This window comes from Chlorocebus sabaeus, chromosome 1 (genome assembly GCF_047675955.1).
Source record: "Chlorocebus sabaeus isolate Y175 chromosome 1, mChlSab1.0.hap1, whole genome shotgun sequence".
Classification (NCBI taxonomy): Eukaryota; Metazoa; Chordata; class Mammalia; order Primates; family Cercopithecidae; genus Chlorocebus; species Chlorocebus sabaeus.
Window position 1 is genome coordinate 105,290,422 of NC_132904.1, and position 26,878 is coordinate 105,317,299.

General features: G+C 37.7%; 1 protein-coding gene across 1 annotated transcript in view; it reads left to right on the forward strand.

Annotated features, from left to right (window-relative positions):
• The window catches only part of DDX10 (DEAD-box helicase 10), a 274,669-nt gene that overhangs the window by 183,354 nt on the left and 64,437 nt on the right, over positions 1 to 26,878 (forward strand). Inside the window, exon 16 of the mRNA XM_008020770.3 lies at positions 3,528 to 3,584. Within this exon, the coding sequence (XP_008018961.1) occupies positions 3,528 to 3,584 (57 nt within the window). The remainder of the gene's footprint in view (positions 1 to 3,527; positions 3,585 to 26,878) is intronic.

A 26,878-nucleotide genomic window follows, 5' to 3' on the forward strand; every position in this document is an offset into this window, starting at 1 on the left:
TCCAGCATCAAAAATGAGACAAATATTCAGAATTACATAAATCTGATCTATTTTCATGCTTGCCTTGTTTTTTTGTTTTTGTTTTTGTTTTTTTGTTTTAAACCATATGGTGTTGGAGAGGTGGGTTGGGTATTAGGTTGATGGTGAGTAGTTAGAGATTGGGGTTGAGGAGCAGGGAGCAGTTTGCTGCCAGTGGAATCAGGGAGTCTGATAGGATTAAGTTACAAACTGCAAAGGGCAATGGTCTATATCTGTTTTGCCCATTATATGTATCCAGAGCCTACCATGTGGTTGGGTAAATATTCAAAGGATTTAACTAGTGAATCAGTGTTTCCACATCAATTTGTTTTTCTCATTCTGTCTTCATATCCTTGTTATAGTTGTTACAGATTTATTCATAGAAGTCCACTTTTTAATGTCGTTCAAGCAAAACTCTGTAAAATAGGTAACAGATCAGAGAACCTTGTTGTGTTAAGTTCCTGGCAAGGATTTAGGTTTACTGGAATTTTGTTCTTAGAGGCAGGGGATATCTTTGGGACTTAACAATTCTCATGATCTTTCTTTTGTTCACTTTTGTTAAGCCAGTTTTCTTTTTTGAAAAATAGGTTATTCTAATACTGAAGTAAAGATACGTGTCCCCTTCTTCCTTATGTGGTAGCTGGGGACTCAGTTCCTTACCAAACTGACACAGTTGCCCGAGAGTCATGCAAATGGATTATATTTCCATAACCTCCAAAAATGAGTCTTACTTTCAAATTACAAATTTTCAAGTATCACCCTAGAATGAAAAAGTTTAAATTCGTAGCCCTGACTGCTCATGAAATTCATATTTCATGGTACTTTCTTTTCTGGAAGCTAAGGACCTATAGTGTGTGAGAATCCAAAAGAAATATAATATCTATAAAGGGAGTATTTTATACCTTGAAATTTGATTTTCTGTTTTTCTGTCCCTTGTGAATTTGATTTTCATTATTGGATTTCATGCTCCCCTCATACTTAATCATTTGTAGCATGGCAGAACTAAAGATAACATTTTGCCTTCTTTTTCGTAGCATAAAATAGTTTTTGGTACCAGGATGTCCTCAAAAACAAAATAGGAAAAATAAAGGATTTAAAGCATTTGAGCCACACCTAATGAAAAGGGGAGGAGGACTTCAGTTACCGAATCTAATGAAATTCACTTATACTTTTCTCTTGAAGTGACTGTATTCCAGCCTTTTATCTTTGTTTTGTCATATGTCATAAACCATCTTTAAAATATTTTTTTCTTACCCCCACAAAGAATATATTCATTTTCTAAGTTTTGAATTATGGTATATCTACTTTCAGTTCTTTGCTTCTCTCTCGATGTTTACTCTTGGCTCTTTTCAGACAGGGTACTAATAAAGCTTTTTCAGATAAGAAAGAAACATTTTCTAATGATTCACTTCAAATTATTTTCTTTTAGTTTTACTCAGTATTAAAAATTTGTCATTAGTGCATTTGTTTCATATCTTGGTAACATTTGCTTCATGTTGTAAAAGTCTTTGGATATCTCTTGTCTGTCTGAAAATTTTGGTAGAAAATTTAAAAGGGAAAATTATCTTATTTGCATGCACATATAAATTCTGATAGCCAATTTAAAGCTGAAATTTAAACTATCTTTTAGTGACTATAATGAATTAATATTGGAATTCAGTAAAAGTAGAAAATTGTCCATTGTTTTCTGCTATGATTAAAATGACTAAATGGAAAACCTCAGCATGGTTATGTTTGCTTGAGTAGAAAGGGTTTTTCTGATGTGAATATAGCGAATTTATTCTTTGCATCTTTGAAGTGCCATTTTCAGACACTGATGTGTTGAAAGAAGACTAGTTGTTGAATAATTACAACAAAAATTTGTATGGCTTTTAAATGTGATCAGTTACCTGTTTCTTCTGCGCAGAAGACTGACAAAAATTAATTAATGTCTATAAAATGCTGTCAGGAAAATAAAAAATGCTATCAGGATGAAAAGACCTGTATGGTAGCGGACTATTTATAATCATAAAGGAAGTGGCAACATTTGTCTAAAACATACTGATACGGATACAAATACTACGTACCAACCTACAAAGTGAAGTCAGTATTCCAGTGGAGGAGTATGAAGTGTAGTGATGTGCTAGATTTGAGGGAGTCAGAACTTCGGCTCCGCAGGCCCAGTTTAATCCCAAGTCCGTCACTTACTATGTGTGACATCAGTCAAGTTACTTAGTTACTTTGATCTTCCATTTTTCATCTACAGAATAGGAATAGTAATACCTTATAAGTTCTGTTACATAGGTTTAAAAAGATAAAAAACCAAATTGTTATATGAAATGCCTAGCACATTGTTGATACTTAATAATTCTGAGCTATTTCTGTTCGTAAGAAAATAACATAGTAATGTGCTAATGGACAAATAAATTTTTATGAAAGTACAATTTTATTCCTCTCTGCAGTTACTTGATATTTTATATAGCTGTAGTCTTAACATTAGTGTACGCAGCAAAACGCTCAAGTCATTGCAGTCTTCGTAGAATAACATGAAATATAGTTATGTTTCATTGTAGTGTCTAACACAGGAAAACTCTGCATGGAGGGTGGTGTGGGAAGAGAAGGGAGATAAAGTTACAAATACATGTATCCACAAGCTAAAGCCAGCTCAAATGAAGTGTTAATTATGATCAGTTATATCACATTTTTTCTTTAATCTTGTTTTGCTTCTTTCATGTATTTTGTAGTCTACTAATGCTCAAAGAAAGCCTGTGATTGGTGCCAACTTAATTTAGGAACAAATTGTTTAGAAACTGCCATCCATTAACTTATTTTTCCCCACAACTTGGGGAAGCATTGAGGTTATTCTAATTTAGTGGCAGAACATCTCTTATAATCTCATTAGAGAACCAATTCAGGGATAAAGTTTGATAGTCACTATTGCATTAATTGGCTGCTTGCTAAAATCATACTAGTTATTATTTTCTTCTGTTTTTAAAGTCACATCTGTTAATGTTTAACCCCCAGATATTAACATTTTTATTTTTATTAGAATGTATCGCAAAAAAGCACTAGATTTGGCACATGAAGACCCAGGTTTGAGAGCGGTCATTTTCTAAAGAAGCTCTTTGATAATAAGCAAGCCAAAAGCTTTCTGAGTTTTTCTTTTTTCTCCTTTGCATTTCCTTCCACTGAACTTGGTTTCTGGAACCTCCAAGTAATCACTAGGATGTGTCTCTTGTATAATCGTACATTATGTTTTACCTGTCCTGTTAGTGTGTGTTTTATTTGAAAGTCAGTACTAACCATTGCATAGCCAGAGTAAATGATAGAACTGGGATTTGATTTCAGATCTGTCTGACACATTCTTAATGATTCATGAATACCTGTGCCAATCCCATAGTCAGTAAATATTTGTTGAAAAATGAATGTCACATATTAGTTAGCTTTAGGGAATAAAACTGTAATGAATATGTACTCTGTTTTATACCCAATTATATGCTGCTAATTTTTCTCCTCTTCCTTGTCTCCAGGAGAAAAGACTGAAAGAAAGGGAAGCCAGAAGAGAAGCCAACAAGAGGCAAGCAAAGGTAAGGGTTTATATACATTTGTTTTTCCAAGCTCTATTAAGGTAGAATTGATAAAAGCATTTTATATTTTGGCAAGAACAATGCTTGTAATGTTAAAATGGAATTTAAATCCTCTTCTTTTCAATATGGATTTTATATATCATTTGTATATCATGATATTCTGGTTGTAGTCAAGCCCATGCGGCCTTCTATTCACTTTCTTGTATTCATCTGTTTCCTCTCTGGTGCAGGCTGAAAAATACCTAAGATAATTTGTTACTGAGTTTGCCTCGTTTACTCCACCACTTTTTCCCATTATATTTTGTGTCTATTAAATTCAAAAGGCAGTTGACTCTGTGGGCCAGGCCTGATAGAATTTTCATCTGTATCATGTTCAGGTAGACAGCCCGTGTGAACCCAACCTGATAACAGGTAACTCTGAAAGCATCAGTTCAGCTCTTAGAATCTAGGGGAAAAGCATTCCATATCTCCCACTTTTACTATAGTCTGTAGCTGATACTTTTCAGCAAATACATATGTACAGTTTTCCTCAAGTATGTATGTATAATTATAAACACCATCCACATGCAGCTATGATTTTTATATAATGTGTTTGTCACTGAGAAGTGTTCAGCTTCTGCATTCTGAGGACATTTAGTAGAAATGATTTCCTAGAACTAGGGCCCAAAAACGTATGTCATTTCTCATGCTGTATCTCATTGTGCAGTTTCTGACTAGCCATGATTTCCTCTTGGCAGTTAGCAAAGCTCCAACTCCCTTGAGGAGGCCCTTAATATTCTTTGTCATTTTTTTTTCCATGCTGGCCATAGCACTTAGAGAGCAAGTCAGAGATGATAACTCATGCTATAGTTCTGAAGTGGGAAGCAATTATTCTACAGTGTAAGATGAAAAGACTGCTTATATTCAGTATTAAATATCACTCTGTCTTCAAAGGTGCCCGAAAACGAGAGCTCCAGTGTGTGCAGCCTGACTGCTAACTAAGGTGGTGGCTTCTGCATATGCTTTAAAGTGCAAGCGTAAACCACCATGGCAGGGACACTAGATCTCAGAGGCTGTAGTGGGAAGGATTGAAATTTAAGAAGAAAATCTTAAATCTAATAAAAGCATTTGATATTTATGAATATTGCATGCTTAGCATAAAAATAAACCTATTTTATTTCACTAAGAAGCTCTCATTTCTTCATATATAAATGTAAGATGAAAGATATAATCTAGAGCCAAAGAAAGCCCTGTTACTGTGTTTCCTTTGTTTTTATTCATGCATATTTGTATATATCACTAAATATGGTTTATTTTTTATACTTACTGATGCTGTATGCTCAATTTTTTTTTCTTTCCATGGTGGTTAAAGCTGTAAGAAATTGCTCTCACCCTTGAGCTATCCTCCTGGAAACCTCTTCTTTTATTCCCCCATAAATTGATGTGTATATTTGGTTTTAATACTGTGTCTGCTGGGGAAATGAAAAAATGGTAAAGTCGTGAGAATCAGGCATTTTCACTGGGGACTGATCTCTGAAGTGAACTCCTTACGCCAGACTCTCTCTTCCATTTCCCACTCCCCTTCCGTGTTTGTCCTGTGTGTTTATTTCCTGACATCTGAAAAAGGAAGATTTTTCTTGTCAAGAGAAGGTCTCATTTCTGTATAACCACTAAGGATCGGACTAAACAGAAAGAAGAGCTGACATGGCTTTGCAGCTCAGCCAGGAGCTTTAAATAGACAGAGGCTGTGTTTTATTATTGCTCTGAATAGTTTAGCTACCTCCATTTCACAGCCCTTGTCTGAGTGCTCAGAGATGGCAGCCCTTTTGTAAGAGTGATATTACCAGAGGGATCAGTGGCTGGTTTGCAGCCAGGACTCAAACATTCCTTAAGACACTGAGGACTGCCAGCAATGACAGGTTCAGGCTGACTGACAGAGCCCAAGGAATGAGCTCAAACCAACCTTTTGCACCTAGCTTCCTTTCAAATGAAATTGACAGGGGATGAAGGCTCTCATGGCTTTTGAGGTGCCTTTTGGAAGCAGACCCAGAAGATATTATTTGGAAACACTTGGTAAAGGGACGATGGCACAAATTTCTGTGATATGTAAGGAGAAATATGATGTAAATTATCAGGTTTCTCTCAGTGTGTGTGCTTCAAATGACAGATGTGACTTAGTTTTTGAGTAAACTTTGTCTTCTCGTTGATCCTCTTATGTAAACCTAATCATTGTGTTACTTAGGATGTTGCCTTCTGAATCACTTCAGTCAGATTCCAGCTAGAGCATCCCTTTGATCCCTGAACCTACAAGATATCCAGAAGGTATTTTAATGGTCAAAGAAGGTGGTACTTGCAGACTTAATTTACCAGGAAATGTAGTCATAGCTGTTTATAGCTATTTTAAGCAATCACTGCTGAAAGTGTAAGAAAGGGAGGACTCACATAGCTGTCTTTCTACCTTGTTTTGTGTTTTGTGCAGCAAACATCATTTTATTATACAAGGAAGGATATAAAGGACACAGTATTTGTGTGTGTGTGTGTGTGTGTGTGTGTGTGTGTGGTGGGGGGGAGTGTGAGTGAAGTTTAATGGAATTATCTTTATTTCCCAGAAAAGAGAAAACTTAATGATAATGTGAATTTTCAATTTTAGAAATGATGATTACTGGTAATCTCTTCTCTGGCATATTGAAAGTATTTCTAAGAAAAATTGCTTTAAAGTGTGAGTAGGATAAACTAAAGTTGGAATGGACCTCTCAGGAATCTGTACGACTTTTTGTTAAAAGATAGATCTAAGTTCTGCCTAGATTGTGTTATGTGCAGAATTGGAAATGGAAGATAAATACGGAGCTGAAACTGTTACAAAGGTTTGCTGGGTACCTAATAGTGGTTTGGGAAATATAGGTCTTTTGGGTATCAAAACTTTCTTTAGCAGAGAAATCTTTGAACTGCACAATAGAATTGTTTTTACTTTAGCTAACAAGATGTCGTATGTTCTTATGACCTAGAGATTTTAAACTGAGATCCAGAAAAATACTTGTAGCAGTGATCAATAGACCACATTGCTTTTTGGGTTCAGGGAGGTTACATAATCCTGGAATACAGCTTTACCTCATTATCTAGCTAAATTTCCTTTTGCTTTGAGGGTCGCAAGTGCCAGTAGGAGTCCTTGGTCGCTGGAATGATTTTGTAGAAATGTAAGGAAAAGGAACAACAGTGCCAAAACTTGGGGAAATAGATCCTCAGAAATATCTCAGTACTGTGCTACTTTTGAAAAGAAAGTGTGATTTTTATTTGTTTGTTTGTTTGTTTGTTTATTTATTTATTTATTTATTTATTAAGATGGAGTCTTGCTCTGTCACCCAGGCTGGAGTGCAGTGGTGCGATCTTGGCTCACTGCAACCTCCGCTTCCCAGGTTCAAGCGATTCTCCTGCCTCAGCCTCCCGAGTAGCTGGGACTACAGGCGCCCGCCACCACGCCCAGCTAATTTTTTGTATTTTTAGTAGAGACAGAGTTTCACCGTGTTAGCCAGGATGGTCTTGATCACCTGACCCCGTGATCCACCCACCTCGGCCTCCCAAAGTGCTGGGATTACAGACATGAGCCACCGCACCTGGCCAAAAGTGTGATTTATTAAACAAAAGTCTGAGTCTGATGAAATTGAACACTGACTATGAAGGAGCAAAGAGTAGGAAAGAGCTCAAATACTTAAAATAGTTAAAAGTTGCTTTGCCTGTATTAAAAATGATAATTATAGTTCGTAGTTTTTAGGTGTGGGGAAAATTAATATGATGCCATACATTTTGAGATTGAAGTTTTATAGACGTTATACATTTTCACTTGTTTTTATTTTCTGGTTTGTATTGTGTTTTTATTTATACTTAACAAATAGTGGTTTTAGGTAACAGTTTCTTGAATACCTAAAGTAATCTCTGTACTAACAGAAAAGTAGTGTTGAAGTTAGAGCTCTCAGAATAGGAGGTCTGAAGAAGTAGTAGTTATTTAATTTTAAAACTAGGCTGGGCGTGGTGGCTCATGCCTATAATCCCAGCACTTTGGGAGGCCGAGATGGGTGGATCACCTGAGGTGAGGGGTTCAAGACCAGCCTGGCCATCATGGCAAAACCCTATCTCTACTAAAAATACAGAGATTAGCGGGGCGTGGTGGTATGCGTCTGTAATCCCAGCATACTTGGGAGGCTGAGGTGGGAGGATCACTTTAACCTGGGAGGTGGAGGCTGCAGTAAGCCGAGATCATGCCACTGCAGTCCAACCTGGGTGACAGAGTGAGACTCTGTCTCAAACAAAACAAACAGACCAAAAAAAAAAAAACCTTGAAAAACTCTAATAGACTTGAGAGATGCCCTGGACTGACTCTAATCTACTGGTCTTCAATGACTTTTTCTCTGACCGAACAGTAGTTTCATAAAGCAAAGCTAACTTTATTCATTTGATATTTTGTTCTTCCTACTTTTTTGGTGTTAAAATATCCTTTCATTTACGAAATAATACTGATAATTTTTAAAAAGTCTTATTATTTGGCAAAGTAAAAACCCATTTCACCCCTTTAAAATCTTTTTTGAGCTTTTTCTGATCCATGAAATTGAAGAGCGAGTGTGGCAGCCACTGATCTACTCCAATGGTTTTCAGTATTATATTGAGTGACCTATGGACTCTCTTCTCTACCCCCCACCACCCCCGCATGAGAGAGTTATTTGGGCAGGGCTCTAGGGTTCCATTTAGTCCTCATCCAGACCAGCTCAACTTTATTTTCCTCTTTACATTATGAGCTTCCAGGGAAGATTTTGTTTGAAATACTGTTTTCCTTAAATGTATATACATACATAGCTAATACTTTTAAAGTACCCAAATAAGTTAGGGCTGAAAGCAAGTGAATGACTTGCCTGATGTCACAGCTTCTTTGGTGGCAGAACTGGTATATGCCCTCAGGTCTCCTGAATCTTCATTCCCTGTTGTTGTTTATTGTCCTGTGCTCTTTCTGTATGTTGCTTTTTTTTTCTTTTTCTATGCAAAAACAAATGTCATCCATGACCCATGATCTAACAACTAGTCGTAGAAAATTACTAATAGCAAATACCTTTAGTAAGGAAAGAAATCTGGGCTGAGGTCTAAAAAGCAGGCTATGTCTTACAGTTTCTGGGTGGCTGGGGACATGCCATTTATCTTTCTGGGCCTCTTGTCAGTATGTGTAAAAGGTTACCCCTTTCATGAAGCTTTTTCTGACTCTCTCACATCCTACGGGCTCCTGCTTTTGGAACTACTCCCGTGGTCGCCTGTGTAGAGCACCTCCAATAATTACAGCGCTGATGTGGTTGCACTTCTCTCTGTCTTTGACTCTGGCTCTTATTTTCCTTTGTATTCCTATCGCTCATCACAGTGCTTGTCGGCTGAGGGCAGGCTTTCTGGCTTATAGTTGGCCATCTCCTCGTAAACAGGGCTGAGGTCACTCATGTTTTACCTTTTATTTTGTAGATGAGGAAATTGAAGCTTAGGAAGTTGAAGTAACCTTCCCAAGAATATCCAGCTAGGAAATGGCAGAGCCGGGGTGCAAATCTGCTTTATATGACTCTGAAGCCTTGACTCTGAAGCATTAGGGCCATAGGTCATTTCCGAGGCAGTCAAGAATATTCACATTTGAGAGTCTTAAAAGCTGAAGCAGAAGTTGCAAGTAAATATTTCTTCTCCTGAAATTGCTCTCCTTATCCACAATTAGTTCTCTTTTACAAGTGGCTACATTAGGAAACAGAACATTAAGAAACAGAACAGAACCGTAGGCAGATACAGATTATTGTGCATCTCCTATTAGTTACTATAAAATCTCACTGGAATCCCAGCAGCTTAATTTTTTCTTATGGATGAAATATTAGGAAACATTTACCATTACTTCCAGCCCATGAAGACCAGTTAAACATACCATATTCTCGTATCTTCTTAATTTTAAATTGTATACACATTTTCCTGCCTAGGATATCTTCTCCTTCATTGCTTTTTCTTCTGATCTGTTTCCGTTTGAAGCCTTTTCTGCCTGCTTCAGGCCGACTTGGGAAATTCTTCCTTTCTGGACCACCGGACTTCGTGTACATCATTCTGCTGTGTTACTTGGTGATTGTCTCTCATCACTAGACTATAAACTCCTTGAGAGCAGCAGCTGAATTTTTTTCATGGTTGGCACATAATAAATGCTCTGTAGATATCTGAATCAGTGAAATGCAACTATATTCATTCTTAAAGTTAACATTTTACATGTTAATGCTATACAGTAAATTCCCATTCTGCAGACTGGATATATCTAACACACTCAGCCCTTTCCAAGTTGCTACTTCCCTTCTACCCCATCTTGTGTTAAACAAATCCATGAATTTGTATTAAGATGATAGATTCTTAATATTAAAACAATGTAGTAAACTCTATAGGCAATCAGAATTCCATTAGAAGACTTTATAAATGTCCTATTTGCGAAGAATTTAATGAATTCTTAAAGGATGAGTTGTCCTAAGACGTGCATATTGCTTTTGCCTTTCTTCCTTCCTTTTATCTAACTTCGAGCTCCTCAAGTTGCATATGGAAAACTGAGTGTATGGTACTCTCTGGGTGGTAAAAGGGATAGTCTAGGGTAATTTGATATGTTGATTTTCACCTTGCCTGTCAACTTTGGAACTGAATGTTCATGGAAGTTGTGACTTCACTCTGTAATGCAATTCCTTGCTCATAAATATTTGTTGATTGACCGAAAAAGTGGATCCTGCTAAAATTTCTTCGTTGACAGTATCATGGTGAATGTTGCATTTGATGCTGTTGAACGTGAGTAGCCTGAATAATTGTGACCTTATTCAAATGTGGTTAGATTGTAGGAGAGCTAGCACTCAGATCCAGGTCGGATTGCACTCCTTGACTGTGCAGTGGGTGTTAAGGGTGATCTTAAACCTGTTCAGGGCAGCCATTGATTCTGAGAATAAGAGGAAATTTTTCAGGAAACAAGTCAAACCTGTTGTTACACTTGGAGTATTATACCAGATTCATTTAAGGCAGAATTTTAATGACTTTGTCAGAATGTGTTTATTCTAATACTTCTTAGAGAACTAATGTTTGGTGTTAGAGTCAGAGTACTGTTTCTTTTATTAAACTTGCAAAATGTACTAACCAGATAAAACTTGAGGAAAACAGATTCATAATAAATTTGAGTAAGGTGTTAGAAAAAAAGGGCTATGTGTGTATATATCCCTTTGTTTATGTTGTAGAAAATAGTTGTATTATTAGTAGTCTGCTCAGTTGGGTGGTATTTAGATCCTTTCCAATGAAACGGCCTGAACAGTAAATCAATCCAGGTGATGCCCTTTATACTTCATCATGGTTTATTCAGCTTGTGTCAAGTTAGAGATAATTTGACATTTATGTACTTGAGTTAGGGATTTATAGGCACATCTAGCAGAACAAATTAACTGTATTTGAATCATTGTGGTCAGTTTCATTATGTGGCTGAGTCTGTTATTCCACTGGTTACATGCTCTACTATGTAGAGAACTGTGTATGTGGGTATGTGTGGATGTGACCATCATGATTGTGGAGACTGATACTTACAATCATTTGCCTATATTTTTGTATGTATTAGCATTCATTAATGGTCTAAATGATGGGAATTCTTTTGACTGTTAGTAGTCATTACTGGCTGTTGTAAGATTATATCATCATAATTTCTGATACAGTACCCAAAAGTCTCAAAGTTGGAAAAAACATGTAGATTCTTTCCTCCTTTCTTCTTCTTCCTAATATTTTGCTTCATAACTCAGAATCCTGTTGCTTATGTGAAGAAATAAAGGCAGGGCTAGAGAACTATTATAAGACTTGCTTTTAGTAATTCTCAGCCTATGGTACAAGAATCTGTGTGGGTTTTCCATGTTATTACTAGGAATTTCTAAAATTCTCAGCATTGACTCTACAGTGAATAAGTTATCTATACCATACATATCTATTATCATTCCTTAAAAGTATGTAAAGGCTATATTAAGATTAACAAAATATGAACTTGTTTGTTTTGCTAAATTCAGAGTAATTTTCTGTCTTGTGTTTTCTTAAATGACATATATCACTGTAGAATTATCATCTTGTAAATAGTTTGATGTTAAACGTCTTCTTCTACTGAAAAAGATTGAGAGCACTGCCATATGGTATGTAAGCAGAAACAACCATACTCTTAACACTTAGTCAAAATTGAAGACAGTCAGTCATAGGGAGGAAGAAAAGAGGGGGAAGATGGGGCAGAGGAGGAGGAGGAGGAGGAGGAGGAGGAGGATGCCACTTTTTTTCTCTTTTTTCTTTTTGTTGAGAGACAGAGTCTCACTTCATCACCCAGGCTGGAGTGCAGTGGCGTGACTTCAGCTTACTGCCACCTCCGCCTCCCAGGCTGGAGTGATTCTTGTGCCTTACTGTCCCAAGTAGCTGGGACTACAGGCACATGCCACCTTGCCCAGCTACTTTTTCTATTTTTAGTACAGACGGGGTTTTGCTGTGATGGCCAGGGTGGTCTTGAACTCCTGACCTCAAGTGATCTGCCCACGTTGGCCTATCAGAGTGCTGGGATTGCAGGCATCATCCACTGTGCCCGGCCACCACTATTTCTGAAATGGCAGGGAAGGCTCCATTTCTTCCATATCTTAAAGGAGAAAAAAGTCAGTAGGAAAAGGAAATAACAGAGATGGAACACAGAAGAAGAACAGACCTAAGTTTCCTACTGTGCTAGTTGATACTGCTTGTCAACTTGATTGGATTGAAGGATACAAAGTATTGATCCTGGGTGTGTCTGTGAGGGTGTTACCAAGAGAGATTAATGTTTGAGTCAGTGGACTAGGGAAGGCAGATCCACCCTTAATCTTGTGGGCGCAATCTAATCAGCTGCCAGCGAATATAAAGCAGGCAGAAAAACGTGTAAAGCAGAGACTGGCCTAGTCTCCCAGGCTACATCTTTCTCCCTTGCTGGATGCTTCCTACCCAGATAAATTACCTGTCGTGACTGCCCTGGACGTGCCTGCCTACCAGACATCTGATCTTGTAAGACCATTATTAAAGTCTCACTTTTGCTGTTCTTTGTGCCTCTAAGTCCATTCTTTGGGTTTGGACGGGTGAGTGTGTTTCTCACAGCAGCACTAAGTATCACTGTCAAAGATTAGAAATAACCTAAATTGTAGGGTAGATAAATTGTGGCATAGTCATATGACGAATTGTTATATAGCTATGAAGGAATTACTGCTACATCCAATAACGGACAAATTTCGGAAACATGGTATTGAGCAAAAGATGCCAGACAGAAGAGTAAATACTATGATACTCTATTTACATAAAGGTTTTTTTGTAAAAGCAAAACTAATATTTGGGGTTAGAGTTTACCTTTGAGGAAAAGAGGGAGTGATACTGGGAAGGAGCATGAAGGGGGCCTCCTAGAGAACTTGAGAGTGTTCCAATTTCTTAATCTGGTTGGTAGTTACATGGGGTATATTTACTTTATGAAAATTCATCAGGCTATAAGCCTATGGTTTGTGCACTTTTTTGGAGGTATGCCGTACTTCAATTAAAGCTCAGGAGTTTGAGACCAGCCTGGGCAACATGGTGAAACCCCGTCTCTACTAAACCCCGTCTCTCTCTCTCTCTCTCTCTCTCTCTGTCTCTCTCTCTCACTCTCTCTTTCATCAATCTAATCAACAAGGTCTCACTCTGTCACCCAGGTTGTGGTGTAGTGGCACTATCATAGCTCACTGTAAACTTGACCTCCTGGGCTCTAGCAATCCTCCCGCCTTAGCCTCCCGAGTAGCGAGGACTACAAGAATGTACCACCAAATCTGGCTAATTTTTTATTTTTATATTTGGTAGAAACAGGATCTCTATGTTGACTAGGCTGGTCATGAACTCCTGACACCAAGTGATCCTCCCACCTTGGCCTCCCAATGTGCTGGAATTATAGGCATGAGCCACTGAGCCCGGCCAAAGATTACTTTTTAAAAATGGTGGGGGAAGATGAGATCTCTTTATATGCTTTCAGCCTAGATATTTTAATCTGTAGATTCAGGAAAATAATATATTATGGATAACTCTTGTAATTCTAGAAGCATTAGGAGCGTTAGTCCCTGGAGTCATTCATGTTTTATGAAAGCTATGAAAGACAATTAATAATTCATATTCTTCAAATACACATTTCTTTTAAAATCCCCTTGTTCCAAGAAGTGTGATGTTTGACCTCCTAAAACTTAAAAAACAATTTCCCCTAAATGAGAAAATGAGCTTTATTTTGACTCTGGTGCAAACTAAAATGAAAAAATTGTATTTTTTAAATGAGGAGGAGTGTGGTCATCATTATGCTGTTCAGAGACATTTAACCTCCTCCACATCCCAGTGAGTTATAGTTTCTGCTCTAAACTGATGAGGTGATGTGGTGGCCTTGGAATGTTGTGGAGATCTCTACTCTTCATGCTGTCTGATAGGACACTAAGAGCTGTTGAATTGGCATTTATTTAGAATAAAGGAACGCAAGGGTGATGAAAGGGACATTGGTCTGAGAGATCATTATATGTGACTACTGTAACTTTATAAATTGAAATAGATAAATAGTAACTGACCATAGAAATTCAGAAACATACAAAGCCTGAAAGATCATCTAATAAAGAAGTGACTATTTTCCCATGAGGAGGCATATTCATTTGACTTATCTCATTCTTACCATAGATTCTGGTTATTTTTTATTTTTCCATGTGCATCTTATGTGAATTAAATATTCTTGCCTTTCACCATCTACAGGCTAAAGGTACTTAGTATCTGTAATGTACATTATTTATTTTTCCATGTACATCTTATGTGAATTAAATATTTATTTCTTTGCTTTCACCATCTACAGAGTAAAGGTACTTAGTATCTGTAATGTACCTGGACTCTGTCTGGTCTGGTACTAAGAGTTTATGATATTATTAAGGGGGAAGTAGGCACTTTTTGTTCATGTAGCCTCACTTTTGTCTTTACTTGAGGGAATAAATCTTTTATAAGATTCCAGATAAAATGTTAAGCTTGGAAAATGCTGCAGAAATGGTATATACATGATCTAAAAGTTCTTTTATCAAGAATTCTATCGCTTATCTGTCTTTGGATTATAAGATGATTATTGCTAGAATTAAGACCAATTGTTTTATTTTACCTATTTTGATTTTCAGCTGTGTACACTAGTTTTCCCCCTTACTACAGACACATTTGATTTTTATTTCATAAAATTATCTCATTTCCTTCAGTTGGAAATGATATATATTCTCAAGCTCATCCATTTATTTATATTAGCACAGCTTTCTTTGGAAAGTATATTATTGGAAGGCTTCAGCCTCATTTAATTGCTTTTAGCATGAGTCGTACATGTCTGAATTCTAAACACGACTGCTATTGATCCCAGCCTCTTGGAATCCATCCAACCATAAGATTTTTGCCCCACTCAGTAGAGCTAGTAGTACATGATGTTTTTGTGGTTGGTGCTTTGAGGAGAACAGAAAGTGAGAGAAGGAAAAAAAAAATATTGTCCTCTCTAAGCAGACGAGAAAAATGAGAATGAATGGGACTCTAGTCCATATTGTGAATTCATCAGTAATGCTAGATCAGATTTTGGGCTTCAGTTCATTCAGCCTTTATCATTTACTGCCAGGTTGTTAGAGCTCTCCTCAAAGAGCATTAGGTTTGAGACATAGGAGGTCCAAATTCAGTTCTTGCCAGTAAGCTTTGGAATCCAAGGCAGTCATGTTCCCTCCGAGCCTCAGTTTCCTCTTTAGAATAACAGTAGTGGTGTTACCTGCCTTGCCGACCTTCCAGGGTTCTTGTGAAGATAATACATGTGTAAGGACTTTGTGAGCTATGAATCACATTAAAAAATGTGAGCCATGATTAATCAGCATTAGTATATGTTGCCTTTTTAGGCAGGTTCATTCTCAGATACTTAGGATCTGAACCAGTGGTTCAATCAGGGCTGGAAATCACTGAAAGTTGTCTCACAATGCACATATCTAGCTTCCTCTGTCCTCACCCTTCTCCCATCAGAATCACTGGGGTAGGGGACTTATTTACGTGTGTTCATGCAGTATATATGTATAATTAAGATACTACTACCACCCCATTAAGAACCAGTAGTCTATATTCATATATAGAATCAACTTCTATACTTTTTGTTTTGGTAACAGGGTCTTACTTTGTTGCCCAGGCTGGAGTGCAGTGGCGTGATCTCGGCTCACTGCAGCCTTCACTTCCTGGGCTCCAGTGATTCTCCTACCTCAGCTTCCTGAGTAGCTGGAACCATAGATACATGCCACCACACCTGGTCAGTTTTGTTTATTTTTTGTAGAGATGAGACCTCTCTGTTTTGCCCAGGCTGGACTCAAGTGATCCTCTTGCCTCAGCCTTCCAAAGTACTGGGATTACAGGTATGAGCCACCGTGCCTGGCAACTTGTATACTTCTTACAACCCTGAGGTGCTAGACCTTTTCCATTTTTGGTTTGGCTACACCCCCATGGCAGAATGTCTACTAGAAGATATGAGGGTAAATGTAAGCCCAGTCTCTTAAATTATTTACAAACCCAGCATGACCAGGCTCTAGTTGTCCTTCAGTGTGCCTGATTGCAGACAGTCTGGCACCTGTTGTTCTTAGCCCGAACCCTTTTCAACACCGTCTAAAACCAATGCTGGGATATAAGGGCATCAGAATATGAGAGATACATTGCCAAGAGCCTTGTAAAACACAAGGGGCAGCAGGATTTGGTTTCTCCTTGGTGGGTATACATGTAAATCCTGTTGTGTTTAGCTCAGTGTTGGAAGAAGGAGAGAATGCTTCAAGTGACCACACTGGGAGAGAGTGGCCCTGGTGCGTTAGGTGGAACCAGTGCTGACATAGAGGGTCCGACAGTCTAGGACTCTGATTTCTAATCCTGGTGATAGCAGTAGATCACTGTGTGGCCTTAAGAAAAATCTCTTAACTATACTGCTTGAAGTGTTCAGGACTATATATCCTTTTAGCTCTACAATTCTGATTTCTGTTTTTCAGGAGGTGATGATCTATCATTTTTTTGTATCCTTTCTAACCTTCCCATGTAATATTTTCGAGGTGTGTCACTTATTCTGAATAGTATGTTTACCAGTGGTTGAAATACAGCAAGAGACTAACCATTTCAGTAGAAAGGATTTGATTGGTCTCCTTGGGGCTTTTGGAAAGTGTAAGATTGGGGAGGGTCTTATCATTTTTTTTTACTGGCACTCAAGAGGAATAACAGGAGCTGGAGCTGGAGAAATTGGTGAATCATAGAGGATCTTGAACACCAAGTTGAAGATTTGGGCTGACTCAGGAGAGTGTGCGGGATGCATTGAGATTTTGGTGGGGGAATGCAGTATAAGTGGTAGGATGACCCTAGAAGGATTCATTTGTTTTCTCCACACACATACACACATTTCTTGAGTACCCTACTATGTGTTACCCCTTATAATGCCACGATAGAATTAGCCTGCTCTAAGGAACCCACAGTCTAATGGAGGAAATTTGTAAGTAGAGCAATGTAATTAATACTATGATAGAGAAGTTTTGGGAGTTGTCTACATATGTAATGATTGAATCCAAAGGGAAAAAAATAATGAAACATCTCTTTGGTATTTTCCATGTGTTGCGTAGCATTCTTTTTTTGGGGGGGGGGGGGGAGACAGAGTCTTGCTCTGTCACCCAGGCTGGAGTGCAGTGGTGCGATCTTGGTTCACTGAAAGTTCTGCCTCCCGGGTTCATGCCATTCTCCTGCCTCAGTCTCCCAAGTAGCTGGGACCACAGGCACCCACCACCATGCCTGGCTAATTTTTTGTATATTTTAGTAGAGACGGGATTTCACTGTGTTAGCCAGGATGGTCTCGATCTCCTGACCTTGTGATCCACCCGCATCGGCCTCCCAAAGTGCAGGGATTACAGGTGTGAGCCACCACGCCCGGCCTGTGTCGGGTAGTATTCTAAGTGCTAACTCCAGGGGGAGTTTAAGTAATGTATTTTAAGTGTACAAACTTCAGCTCTTGAAGTTATAGGTAATAATGTTATCCCCATTTAACAGAAGAAGAAATTTTAGTATAGAAGGTTGCATACCTCCTTGTGTGTAGTGGATTCCGAATTCCAGTTTGGTAGTTGGACTCTGGAGAGTGAACGAGAGAAAGAGCCAGGTCACAAATCCTGGAGAATAGCAACAGTTAAGGAACAGGCAGATGAAAAGCAGCTGGGAAAACTGGTATATTTTTCAGGGAAGTATGAAAAGAGAATTTAAAGGAGGACTTGGACAGGAGTGCCACAAGGAGATGAAGTAGGTTGAGAACTGTAAACAAACATAGGCTTTGGCAATGAGAGTATTATTTTTATGTTAATAAGATCAATTTTGTTTGCACTCTGTGATTTGATGGGGAGGGCTGGAGCAGCTGGAAAAGTCGGGAGACCATTTCAGTAGTTGAGATGTTAAGTCCTGGGCAGGACTGTGAATAGGTGGAAAGGACATTTTATTCAGTAAGTATACCTGTAAAATATCAGTAACTGACTGGAACATGGAGATATTCGGAGAGATGAGGTTTCCAAAACTTGGCACTTATCATGTGCTGAATGCTTTAGGAAGAACTAAGATCTGCAACAGAGGACAGTTTTTAATAGCTGCCAGTATTGGACTATTGCGTACCATACACTGTGCTAAGGCATGTCATTTAGCCCTCACATGTAGGTATTATCAACACATTTTGACACATTTACTCAAGGACTGACATTTAGTAAGTGACCGACTCCAAATCTTAACATTTAGCTTCTGTTCTGTAAGGCAGGTCAGTAAAAGATAAAATAATGGACATCGTTATAGAAGCACCACTTGTGACTGGTATAAAGACAGTTCAGACATTGGAGAGACTATTTTTGACTTGTAGGATTCACAAAAGAAAGCATCCCAGGGAGGGCATTTGAGTCAGGCCTTGAAACATAAATCAAGATGAGTGTTCATGAAAGTTCTTTCATAGTAATGAACCATGGAAATATTATAGTAACAATAAGTGGGATCAAATGTGCTAGGTTAACATCAAACAAAAGGAAATATTAAGTCACAAGTTATTACCAGCAGAATTTTACCTGAAAAGTAGAGATTCTTAAAGTGGAGCAGTACAAGTTAAAATAAGGACTTTGATTATTAAGAATTATAGTTATAGTAAGTAGTTTGAGGTATATGGAATAAGCAGTAGTCACTGAAGACTTGAGAGAAGTAGGAATGTATGTTCACGCACATATGCATTTATTCACTAGTTTGAGTAGAAAGTTTGAACTTTGAAGAGCAAGCCAGAACTTTATTTGACACTCTACCTTGGGAAATTTATTTAGGCCAATAATTTTTAAAACTGAGATCTAGTCTCATCCATGATAAAATATCACACTGTTTTGAAAATTAACTACCATGGTCAAGAACCTGGAAGTGAACAAAATGCCTCTGTCAGTCAACAGAAGTGATGACACCTGTGTGTATGGAGTACATTCATTCTGCCTCCAGGCAAGGCCCACACCCATACACACTAATTTTCATTTTAGTTGGTCCTAACATACATGGTTTTGTGAGTTATAACACTGCAGAAGATAAATAGCAAATTAGAACATGTAGTCTGTTAAAGGCCAGTCCCTTATCAGAAAGTGAAACATGATAACGGGCAGCAAGGAAAATGTATAGGAAAATTATTAACGAAATAGATATCATGACTTTACAACACAGTAGTAGGGGCACAGAGTCCCCAGAAATCTCTCTGGACCCAGAGGGCACTACTTTGTTATAACACTGATAATTATAATGCTTTTCCTCCGACATCAAGGAAATAATAAGTTAATGATCTGTCTTCAGGCAGCCCTCCTGACTTAAGATCTCTGACTTAAAGATCTCTTTCATTTGAATGGTAGCTTGAGGAAACTCCTAGTTTTCTAGATATTATAGCTTTGCATATACTGAACCAGATTCATTTTTCTTTTGCCTCCAGTTCTTAAGACTACTGACTATATTTCTTTACCTTGTCATGGAGGTTTGCAGTCAGGAAAGAAGGGGCAGAAAAAAATTTTGGGGGGACCTTATGTCATTTAATACCTAATAACAAGGGACTTTCATAGCAGCATTGTGAAATGCTGTTTGTGTTACCTCCATTTTTCAGATAAGGAAAGGAGATCCAGAAAGCTTAGGTAGAAGGGCATTCTGGGTGCAAGGAACGTTATCAGTATGGCTGGACAATTGAAGACCGTGAAGGTATGGCTGTGGAAGAGTAGGGAGTTCAGTGTAGGGATTTCCACATTTGGGGGGAGGCTACACTTTAGAGTAAGAAATACATTTTTCATCACTTCCTGGTAACATGTACACACAACATTAAAAGAAAAATTTCACAAAATGATAACATACCCTTCCACGTGCTCAAAATTTTCTATTTCATTCTATTTTCTTTTTATAAAATGATGGTCACAATCCGCTGATGGCTTCATGGTACACTGAGTTGATACTCTAATGAGTTTGATGACGCTGGTCTAATGTTAGTTGAAAGTGGATTATTTTATGGAGAGGCAAAGCTAGAGGGGTATGTTGTGGTTATATTCCAAATGTTTTCCAGTGCCAGTGTTCTCTGATCTAGGCAACAAAAGTCCTTGAAGAATTTGTGTCAGGTTGCTAACATAACTATGTCTTTGTGCCAGTACTGTAATATGTCAATAATACCCTAGCAGAGCTCCTTAACAGTTTGTGAATAACTTTCACATATGTTACTTAATTCATTACCCATAATAATCTTGAGATGAAGGTAAGAGGAACTATCTATTGCATTTATACAGATGCAAACTGCGTAAAACTGAGGGTCAAAGAGGTAAATCCCCAGCCACAATTAAGAATTAAGCTCTTTTTTTTTCCTTTTTTTTTCTCCCGTGACTGCCTGACAGTGAGTAGGAGAAAAAGCTAAGGTAAACTCTCCTTTTCAAAAACCTGGGCAAGAAATAATGATAAGGATGGACATGGAAGGGGGAGAAGTTAGATGAAGAATTAAAGGAAAACCCAAATAATTGCTTGATGAATTTACTTGTGTATTAAAAGCCATGCACATGCATTCTAAACTCTGATTCTTTAATTTTTAAACCAGTTTTTTTTTTTTTTTTTAAGTTATCTTGTAAAATTCCAGCCCATTTACCCGGCAAGGCCAGGGCATAAAATTGCCATTATGCTCTGTCATGGCCTATGATTGTTTTCATCACTCATCTTCTCTTTGAAAGAAGCTGAATTGAGAAAGCATTTTTCATTGTTTAACGTTGAAATCTAAAAATACTGATATTTGAACTTTAGAAGCATATCATTTGGAATAAGACATGTCAGCAGGTCTTTTGTCAAGTGTGAATTGTTACAGATGTGACCGAGTCTTCCATTTTGATGCAGATTGTTCTGCATTTTATTGATAAGTTTTCTTTAACATTTTATTTTTGGGGAATTTCTTACCCTTCTAAAATTCATTCAATGAGTAAGTCTTGCCGTAAATTTCAGTCTGAGCAGACTGTGGATTATTCATGTTTACAAGTAAACTTTAAAATCTTATTTTTGTGCTTTTGTGATGTCCTATAATTTTGCCAAAAGAATTTTTGTTTTTTTAACAAGAAAAGTTTGATATGTTCAAACTTTTATGAGTCAGTATATCGATACTGACTCATTGCTTTCCGCAGTGTGTTCATTTTTTAAGATTTTAACTGCAATTTTGGCAGTAGAGATTTTTACTTTCGTTATAGAAAATTATGGTAAAATGTGAATATGAATTAGGAGAAGGCTGAAATTGAAGAACTTACTTCATTCTTTCACTTGCTCAGGAGAAACCCTAGAGATAGCCTTCACTTCTTTCATTATTATACTGCACCACAATTTATTTGTAAATACTATTTGACTGTATCTTAAAAGTAGATGAGAAAATTTGGTGAAGTCCACATAGCATCTAGAGTTTAGTTAATAGTAATATACCAGTGTTAGTTTCTTGGTTGGGAGAAATAGACTATAAAATTACAATAGGAGAAACCTGCATAAGGGGTATATGGGAATTCTGTACTACCTTTCACAAGTATACATATGTAGCAAACCTGCACGTTGTGCACATGTACCCTACAACTTGAAGTGTAATAATAATAAATAAATTAAAAAAAAAAAAAAAGAAAGTTTCTTGTAAATCTACAATTATTTAAAAATAAAAACTATTAAAAATAGATCCAGAGTTTAACCACTTTTTAACACTCCTGATATGCCTATCATCCAAGTCACCATAATCTGTAACATGAATTACTAATTGTAGCAGTCTTCTAACTAGTCTGCTAGTCTTCTTTCTCTTATCCTCCCACTCTCCTATCCCCAGTTTATTCTTAATTATAGTAGCCAGAATAAGCCTTTAAAAATAAGTCGCATTTTATAATTCTTCTGCTCAGAACCCCATCCTTTAAGAGTTTCCCTGTCTAATTTGTCACAAAAGCTACAAAGTTCACATATGATCTAGCTTCCAGCTCCTTCTCTGGTCTTATTTCCCATTGTTCTGTCACTAACTTGCGTAACTTCAGACTGTCTAATTACTCCTCAAATACACCAAGCAGATTCTGGCCTTTGCTCTTGGTGTCACCAGATAGCTTTGTTATTTGTTTCCATACTGTCTCCAGATTTCTGCTAAAACATAACTTTACTAGAGAAGCATTCACTGATTTCCTGATGCAACATAGCAACCTCCTCTTATCCTGTATTCTCTTACCCTGATTTATTTTTCTCCATAGTACTCCTTTCTACCAGGCAATATATAAATACATACTAGTTTGTTGTTGCTTGTTTTTACCATCACTAGAATAGGAAACTCAGGACAGGGACTTTGTTTTGTTCACTGCTGAATCACCAGTGCCTAGCCTGATACGAGCAAACAGTAGGTACTGAGTATTTATCGAGTGAAAGAAGCAGTAACTCTTTAATACAGTTTCTTGTTTTCATTGACACTTCCAAAATAGTGTCAAAATTGAAGAATTATAGCATACTGTTTATTGAAAGGCATAATAACTCTAGGGATGTTTCAGAATCCTTCCAGAAGCAGAACAGTAAAACAAAATAAAGAGGGGGAGGGCTAGAAAGCAGTGTTAACTGGACCCAGATAGATATTAGCACACATGGACAATCTCTAATTATACACTTTGTCTCTGAGTTCATATGTAAACTGGAACATTTTTTCCCCCATAGAAAAGATGTTCTATACTGTGGTTGATTTCCATTATCACTTAGGATGCCCATATAAAGTATCATACAACAGGATACTTTGGTGAGTGAAAGGGGTTGCAGTGACTAATTCTACCAAAATAACTGTCCTGGGCAAACCCAGGTGTGATCACCTTAATTGTAACTCAAAGTTGCCTTCAGCTTCTATGGGAACAGGCATCCTGCCCTCTGGTGGGGGCTTGGAACTCCAGAACACATAAACTCCTGCTGGTAGAAAAATTTGAATTATAATGTAATGCCTCATTGCATTTTATTCATTCCCTTTTCTTTCCAGCATACTCTACTGGTCACCCTAGCACTGAGAAAAAAAAAATCTTTTCCTTCCACTGCTCTAGATTAAAAACAAATTTTAGCTCTGCTTCCTCTGTACCATCCATTTGCCTACACCCCAACTCCATCCTCCTCCTTAACCGTCCCACTAATTAAAAAAATTGAGCTTTGGGCCGGGTGCAGTGGCTCACACCTCTAATCCCAGCACTTTGGGAGGCTGAGGCGGGTGGATCACCTGAGGTTGGGCGTTTGAGACCAGTCTGACCAACATGGACAAACCCTGTCTCTACTAAAAATACAAAACTAGCCAGGCGTGGTGGCACATGCCTGTAATCCCAGCTACTTGGGAGGCTGAGGCAGGAGAATCGCTTGAACCTGGGAGGCGGAGGTTGCGGTGAGCCAAGTTCATGCCATTGCACTCCAGCCTGGGCCACCTCAAAAAAAAAAATAATAATAATTGAGCTTTGATAGGGTGAATGTCTCCCCCTTGTTTATGTATAAAGGAGTTTTAGTGAGGTACTAAGAAATTTAAAACAAATGATTGCATTGCTAGTAGCAATTTGCTAAAATGACATTCATTGTAACATTCTGAATTTGCCCTAAGAGTTAACGATCTTGCAGTAATCTTGATTCTTACTTTTGTTCTGTTTGTTTTTAAACTCATCTTCTCAAATGTGTCTGTGGATACCAAACACTGGTACAATATTATATCAAGATAAATCACAAATGCATAAAAGAGATTGATGACTAATTGTACTCAAAGTCAATTTTACATAATTAATTTTCCATTAAGTGGTTATTTGCATTGAATATCCTTTAAGATCATTGTGTTCTATTTTCGTGTCTATAAAACAAGCATTTTCTTTACTGTGTTTGGCTATTTCAGAGAAAAGCAAATTGATACAAGCATAAAATACTTAAGAAAACAGCCCTCATTCCCTTGAAATTAGCACTTATATAAGTTTGTGTAGGGGATGGAAGGATGCGGGTGTAGTTTATAAAAAGTATTTTAAGTTCCACAAAATCAGGGATACTTTGAGATAATATTCTCCCCAGATTTAGACAGCTTTGGTTTGCAAAACAAACTTGTTTTAACAACAAAAATAGGAGTCCATTTTGGTTCAGTGTACTAGCTTCTCAACTGACTTCTATTATTTCTGGCACTAGTATCGTTTGTTTTAGAAGAGTTTGTAAGTTAATTGTGGCACCCAGTGGGATGTGTGTGTTTGAATTTGTGAAAATATTTGATAGTATTTCTCTATAGCAGTATTTTTTGGGGCAGATACAAATATGTTTTCTTAAAAATATGGATGCTAATTTCCATTTCCCCCCCTCCCATTTCCCTTTCTCTTATGGTCATTCTCCTTCCCTTCCATTCTCTCACTTTCCCACTCCTCGCACCTCTTCTGCTCTCATATTATAAAGGCTTCTGAAAACTAGGAATTACCCTCATTAAATATGGGCTGTGTTGTGACTTGAGATCAGGAGCCACTGCTCAGGAGGAGGCCTGGAATAAAATCTGTGAGTGTTTATGGAATAAACATCATGGGCATAATTCATATTTAAATCTTCCTGAGTGCTCACACAATTCTTTATGACTCTCACATGAATCAGTGCAAGATCAGCAAATTTTGCGTTGTCATCTTGTGTTAGGGTAATAAGATATTTAAGTATGGACTAAGTGGCCCTTTTGTTAGAGTAAAAAACTGAGTCATGGTATATTGTTTTTCCAAGTAGGTAGACAAGGATGTCTTAATTGTCTGAAGGTCAAGTTTGAGAAAAACTTGACACGTCCATGAGTAGCATATTTATCAAAAATGCGTATGTTGGCCGGGCGCGGTGGCTCACGCCTGTAATCCCAGCACTTTGGGAGGCCGAGGTGGGCGGATCACAAGGTCAGGAGATCGAGACCATGGTGAAACCCCGTCTCTACTAAAAATAGAAAAAATTAGCCGGGTGCAGTGGCGGGCGCCTGTAGTCCCAGCTACTCGGGAGGCTGAGGCAGGAGAACGGCGTGAACCCGGGAGGCGGAGCTTGCAGTGAGCCAAGATTGCGCCACAGCACTCCAGCCTGGGCGACAGAGAGAGACTCCGTCTCAAAAAAAAAAAAAAAAAAAAAAAAAAAAATGCGTATGTTGCCTCTGTCCCCTTGGGAATAAAAATTATAATATTTTTCTTTCTTCCTTTTCACTTTCAGCTTTAGATCTACAGATGTGTTATGCCTGATAGTTCAGAGAAAGATGTTTTTGAATGACTAAACTAAACAACCCATTTATTATAGGAGTAAGCCATTATAGGATTGTTTTCCCCTGATAATCTATGGTTATCTTTGTCTTATAACATTGTCCTGCCTGTCCCAAGCAAGAAACCTTTTATCTTTCTGAGAACACCTTCTTTTGGACAAATTCTTTTGTGGTCTGCATCTTCTCTTTTTTCCTTGTAAAGAATCTCAAATTTCTTTCATGAAACCTCTTCCCAGAGAGATTGAATGACTGATTGTCCAAGAAGGAGAATTCAGACTTAAGGCCCTCCGACACACATGTACACTGTCTAGGCATTTTGCTTGAACCAGAACATCCCTCAAATGTTTTATTTGTAATACAAAGCTATTTATGAGAAAGTAAAGATTATAGGTCATTATAGTTTTATTACAGCACAGACTGTAAATCACTAATCCCAAGTAAATTACTCTATTAATCTTCCATTCTTGTAGGTATTGGACTAAATTGGATCAAATAGTACATGAACTTGTTTCATTCAAATAATTGCAAAGGGTCTATTTCTGTTAGGTGTTGTAGCTAACCAAGTAGCTACCTACTTGACCTAAGGGAAGATGCATTCTATTTAATCTGCAAGATTGCTGAGAGTCAGAGGCTATATTGCTTTGTGTGATGTTTTCATAAAAGCAGGAAAAACAATAACTCTACAGTGTTTTATAGCTCAAGATATGCAGTAAAATCAGTGGTTCACCCAAGATGACTGAACTTATAGGAAAAAAAAGACTGTATGTGATGAAGATTGAAATTTGCTTAAAATAATTTTTTTTTTAAAAAGTTGCTTAGTGGAAAAACTGCATGACAGTTAGAACTGTTGAGAAACAGAATGAGCCCCCCTCATGAGGGAAGTGTGCTGCACACTGTCTCTACTTTAGATGCCATTTTCATTGAAGCAAGGGATTTCTGCCCTTAGTGGGAGTTTGGATGAAACAGATCCCAAGACCTTTCAAGACACTCAGAAGCTCATAATTCTGTTGATTACTCTACATTGGAAAGTAATCAGAAGCAGAAAATAACATACTATTTAGCAGAGAGCTATCTGTTAGCATGACAGTTGCTTTTTAAACATTTTTATTTTATTATTTTTTTTAAGATGAGGGGTCTTGATTTATTGCGCAGTCTGTTCTTGAACATTTGGCTTTAAACCATCCTCCCACCTCAGTCTCCCAAAATGCTGGGATTACAAGTGACAGTTGCTTTTAGAGTGGGTGCTCTGAGATATTTGAAGGTCCTTGAGAATAGTTTTATCTCTTTAGTGGCTCTAAAACCTTTCTAACCTCCTGACAAATCCAGCCTTACTTGACATCTCAAAAGCTCATTTCAGCCAGACTTGTTTTTTTTTGAAAAACTGTCAATGCCAGAATAACGAGGTTTGAATTAGTGAAATGCTGCAATACTTCAGCTGAGTTCCTTTATTGGTGAAAAAGAGGCACTGGAATCAGAATGTCTGGGTTGGAAT